The sequence below is a fragment of the Thermobia domestica genome, chromosome 6 (genome assembly GCF_964235325.1).
Source record: "Thermobia domestica chromosome 6, izTheDome1.hap1.1, whole genome shotgun sequence".
Lineage (NCBI taxonomy): Eukaryota > Metazoa > Arthropoda > Insecta > Zygentoma > Lepismatidae > Thermobia > Thermobia domestica.
The window spans coordinates 23,906,956-23,912,942 of record NC_137459.1 but is presented as its reverse complement, the minus strand read 5'-3'; the positions used below and the strand labels follow the sequence as shown (position 1 = coordinate 23,912,942).

At 36.2% G+C, this 5,987-nt stretch overlaps 1 protein-coding gene across 1 annotated transcript in view; it reads right to left on the bottom strand.

Moving 5' to 3' along the window:
* Positions 1 to 204: 204 nt before the first annotated feature.
* Positions 205 to 5,987, bottom strand: part of LOC145687886 (uncharacterized) — a 47,687-nt gene continuing 41,904 nt past the window's right edge. Inside the window, exon 4 of the mRNA XM_081761404.1 lies at positions 205 to 2,762. Within this exon, the coding sequence (XP_081617530.1) occupies positions 1,979 to 2,762 (784 nt within the window). The 3' untranslated portion in view covers positions 205 to 1,978. The remainder of the gene's footprint in view (positions 2,763 to 5,987) is intronic.

The window sequence follows — 5,987 nt, the reverse complement described above, 5'->3', positions numbered from 1 at the left end:
TGCATGGGTTTCCTCGGGGTTCTCCCGTTGCTTTTCTTTATTGCACCATTTCATTAATTTTTCATCATCACCATCTCCTTTGGCCTAGCCGTCATAACCGAGGGACGTAAAACTCAAAGATTTCATTTCATTTCAGTTTAGGCGAATGAAATAAATATCGTTATCATTTGGAGCAGTTACTGACATTTAAAGCAAACTAGAATATAAAATGGTAAGGTATATTTTAATATCACTGATACAGATTCAGACTTCATTCAATAAAGTAACAAAACTGCAAGTAATGTTGATGAAGAAAATTCAACAGCTCGAAGTAAACATATTTCGAGGTGGCCCCATAAAATACATGTACTGCAATGGCTGATAATGAAACCCTGCAAACACACATTTTAAAATGTATGAACATCTTATTTTAGTTTTATGAATTTCTTTTCCTTTAACATATGAATGAGCTATGAACGTGAGTGCACATTTATATGTTTCAGTCTTAAACGAAACTAAGACACAACCTTCGATAATATGGTAAAAGACAATGATATACACTAGAATAAACAATATTTGCCAATTAGTAAGACAATTGGTAAAACAATACCTTATTCCCGAGAACATTTATTTTTTCTTTTTATTATTTTTTTGTTAAACATATACTTGTTCCATTGTTATGAAAATATAACCAAAGATTATTATATAACTAATTAATAACATGTAAAAGAAGTACATTAATGCCAATGAAATACAATATAGGCTTAAATATGCTACTAAATATCTAACAAATGTAAAACTATTTATGTTCATGTTTTTAAAAGATATTTTTAACACGTTAGCTGCCAAGGGTGAATTTTGTTGTTCCCGGTAGGGTGCCAGACGTACTTACAGTATTCTCGTTTTGTTCATAATTTTTAAAGATAATGTTAATTTTCAAACATACTCTAAGGCAAGCTATTGAATCCGCGCGCACGACAGTTTGGGGTCTGATCGGACCTACTTGTGTGTTTTTTGTTTATAGGCAAGGTGATAAATTACAGCTTAACTGGAAAATTTGTTTGATATTCATTTGTTCATTATTAGATGTGCAAGCTAGCTTTATGGGAGAAGTGTGGATGAATTTCTCTGGCTTTTAGTGCTAACAAGCAGTTTTTTGTGCAATAAAAAATGAAGAAATATGCACAGAAATTGATATCGTTAGTAACAACAGTATAGTTATCGAGACCTTTCTGAAAATTCAGCAAATGACGAGGACTTCACAACACTGGCATCTTGTTAAAACAAATTAGAATAAATAACAAATCCATTGTTAAACTTTTAACATACCATTCAAAAAGCATAAACAACACGTAGGTCCGATCGCTGCAAATACTTGTTACTTGGTATTCAGCGCTCCTAGCGGTATTAATCAGCAGCATCTAACACCAAAATCAACAGCGTTAAATCCTTCCTATATTATGTGTGATAGAAACACTACAGTTTATTAACACTAGAAGCAGCACTTTACAATACAAGTACTCTAACAACAACCCGACAAATTAGAAATTGTGGGTCCCATTTGGACCTACAAAGACATTTTCTTAGACCACTCCAGAGCATCCGATCGGACCCACATGGCAGCTAACGTGTTAAGGAAACTCAAGTGATAAACGGTGGGAACTTATCACACATTTTTACACGCTAAAATAAATATATTTTGAACAACAATAAAATTTTAAAAGAGTACCCGAGTTGCATTAATAATCGAGTTATTGTCAAAAAATAATAACGCGACCGCGTTCAGTCTTCAGAAAAATGCATACTACTCAATTTGCATGATAAGAAATATCACAAAATGGATTTATATTTTATTCATGTATAGTTACAATAGCAGAGGCATCCTTTAAGGTGGTTTCCAAGATCCAAATATATGGCCTAGAAAATAAGTACAACTTGTTAAGGTACAACATATAATAGGCACTCCACATAGTAGCACGATCATAAACGTAACGTTGTATCATTTTTTCTGCTTTCTAAATTTTATCGTATTGTGTTTCCTCATTAAATGCTTCCTGTATGCAGCAGCATGGCGAATACCTATCTTACAAATGGCACAGTAAAAATGTGTAAAATTCAAGTGAGTGCTCATATGTTCAATTAAACTCCGCTTGCTTGTATACGTCTTTGTACACATGTGACATCGATATGGCTTCAATTTAAGATGTTTTCTGTAGTGGATATAATGAACGTTTCGCTGAGCAAAGCGCTTGTTGCATTTAGAACAGGCATATGGCTTATCACCAGTATGCACAGACATATGATCAGCTAGAAGGCATTTTCTCATGAAACCTTTTCCGCAAATGTCACATCGAAATGGAACTTCACCGCTGTGTTTCACTGAATGTCTTTTGATGTTCGTCACATCTTTGTACGTTTTATTACAAAGTTTGCAAACATAAATTTTCCCTCTGCTGTCTCTAATTTTCTCCCACGTAACACGCCTTTCGCTTGAGACTCTTTGTTTTCTCCTTGAAGAACTTGTATCATGATCGTCACGATGACTTGGTAAATGACACTCAAAGGCAGTTTTATTCGTAAAAATTTTATCACACACAACACAGAAACAAACATTCCAGCGACCTGATATACGAACATATACTTCCTTCATTTTATGTTGGGGGTTAGATGTAATGGACGTATTATCACCACCACTGGTGGCGCATTCTGACATGTTAATATTGTTCCCTCTATTTTCTTCAGAAGTTTCTGTTACCAGTCTTTCATGTTGTCTGCTGAAGTGGCTGGGAAGAAAAGAAAACTCAATGACATCTCAGAGCAGTATTAAATTAGAAGAACTAAATTAATTTACATTTATATTTACACAAAAATTTAATTCCATATATTTACAACGGCTGATAACTTGCTTTTATTGTTTCTAAACTACTAATAATACTAAAAAAGAAAAAAACAAAAAAATGAAATCTTTGAGTTTAACGTCCCACGGTTATGCCGGTTAGGCTAAAGGAGACTGTGATGACGAGTAATGAATGAAATGGTGGAATGAAGAAAGTGGGAGAACCCCGAGGAAACCCACGCACACGGAGTTTGTCAACCAGAAAGTTCACTTGGCGGGGCTGGGCTCGAAGAAAGAAAACAACAAGATTCAATAACTTACAAAGATGAAAAAGTGATCCGACGACCGGAACTCGAACCCAGATCTCCGGAATACCGTGCCGATGCGTTAACCACTACGCCACCCAGTCCGTTCCCACAGTCGGTGCTCTCCACTCAGATCACATGGCTTGAACCACAGCCTAGCTGCTGCGCTTCGACAATCCAGTATCCTATATTGAGAACACCTTTTGACGGTTGTGATCTGAGTGGAGAACACCGACTGCCGGAGTAAGAGAGTGTTTGGCTGTTCTGGGAAGCGGACTGGGTGGTGTAGTGGTTAACGCATCCGCACGGCAGTGGCGTACGCAGGAATTTATTTCGGGAGGGGTCCAAACTCAATATCTGTGTATTTTATATTGAAATTCCTAAACTTGTCCCAAAAATTAGGCTACATTTACACAAAAGTTGGAATTTCGGGGGTGGTCCGGACCCCCAGGAACCACCCCCTGCGTACGTCCCTGCCGCACGGTATACCGGATATCCCACGTTCGGCTCCCGGTCCAGTCGCATCAGTATTTTTACTTTTAGTAAGTTGTTGAATTCACACCAACAGAGGATTTGGTGTGTAAAAATAAGTTGAAATCGGTTGTTTCCTCCTTTTATTAACATAGAAAATAACAAGGTTTAGAAATTCAGAGGAATTAAATGGTGTTTCGGTTTGAAGGAAAGGGAAAAGTTTCAAAGCGCCGATAATTTCGTTTTTGATGCTTCTGCTGTTTTGATTATTTCAAATGGAACTCTAAAAAGTCTTGTAATTAGTGCAAAGTCATAGTGGAATGTTGTGATCATGCTTTATTTACTTACATCAATAAACATAAGTGCATGCGTGTGATTATTTACAGAAACTCTGAAACAGAACACAATGAAAATACTTACAAGAATTTTAGGAATAATAATAATAAAAAAAAGTCAAAAGATTGTGATCTTGTTCAAGAACTTTAGGAATGATTCAAAAAAAAAAAAAAAAAAAAAGCATCAAAAGATTGCAATCTTGGCCAATAATTAGTTTTTGGATCAGGGACCACAAAATTTTTCAAAGCCCCCAAATCGAGTTTTCGTATTTTCTACGGAATAAGCACATCATACTGAGTTAAGTGATAGTTTGGGTTAAGCAACACTGTATGTACTTCTCCAGATATAAGGAATACAAGAAAACTTATGCCTGAAATATATTGGATCTTTTGATGCATTTTTGGTTCAGGGGCCACAAAATTTTTAGAAGGCCCCTAAATCGAGTTTTCGTTTATATTTATATCGAAACGGCCACAAAATAAGCATATCATACTGAGTTAAGTGATAATCTGGGTTTGGCAACACTATATTTAGTTCTCCAGATATAAGGCGTACAAGAAAATTTTTGCCTGAAATGTATTGATCGTCAGGTAGTATGTTTGTCACTCGTTAACCAGTTTCCGATTAAAGCTCTTGTGCTTCAAAGCCTAGTAGTTTTGTTCAGTACATATGCGTTTCTACGATGACTTAATAACAACTGAACCTACTGGTAACAAGACAGATAAGATATTGTACACTTTTCTCTGTTCGATTTTCACTTTTCGTTATTTTCTGTAAAGCAAAATGCTACCAAAATCCTAATATTCCTTGGACCACATTTATTATATACAGGTCTGGTCACAAAAAGTGGGACTGCCTGCCAAAGACTATGTTCAAAAAAATTACCTTAGATCCTTACGAATTTTCTTTAGGTCTGGCTCTTTTTCCCTGCATTTTTGGATCAAAAGATCCAATACATTTCGGGCAAAAATTTTCTTGTAGACCTTATATCTGGAGAACTACATATAGTGTAACCAAACCAAACTATCACTTAACTCAATATGATGTGCTTATTACGTAAAAAATACGAAAACTCGATTTGGAGGTCGTTCACTAATTTTTGGCCAAGATTGCAATCTATTGATGATTTTTTTTTTAATCATTCCTAATATTCTTGTTGTCAGAGTCAGGGGTAGAAATTAAAAAAAAAAAGAAAAAAAAAGAACGATAATACTGCAGTATTCATATGATAATTTCGTCGCAGACACACAAAATAGCTAAAATACCGAAAACTACGGTAATTTTAAGTGGCAAATGTGATACATTATTTATATTTTTAATCAGGAACGATTAAATAAGTCAGTGGTGCCCACCCCCCTTATGTCCATGACGCACCTTCCCAATTGTCTATCCATAGATGTTCTTCCATGAAAAAAAATCTTTTCGATTAATTTTTACACCCCCTTAAACATATTTATATTGATTTTTACCCCCCCAAATATTTCAATGACGCAATTTGCGTCATAACCCCCTTTGTGGGCATCCCTGAATAAGTGATGGAAAGTACGCCGTCAACAACAGTAACAGAAACAAATGCAAATAGTCATGCGGTCATGGTCTAGTGCAGCGGTTCTCAATCTACTTCTTATCACGACCCCATTTTATCATATCCTCTTGCCAGCGACAGTGGGAAGTAAGGAAAATATCGTAACTACAAACAGATTACAATGATTAATCATCTGCTTCACGTGATTTCCTAATTGCTTCACTGCCCAAAACATACTTTTGTTCAGTTACCTTCCTTGGAGCAAAAACTAAAGAGTAATTTATTAAAAAACAAACAAACAAACAAAAGAAAAATCTTTGAGTTTTACGTCCCACGGTTATGCCGGTTAGGCTAAAGGAGACGGTGATGATGAGAGATGAGTGAAATGGTGGAATGAAGAAAGTGGGAGGAAACGGGAGAACCCCGAGAAAACCCACGAGCACGGTGTTTGTCCACCACAAAGTTCACTTGGCGGGGGCTGGGATCGAACCCGGGACCCCAAGCACCAGAGGTGAACGCTCTACCACTGAGCCAC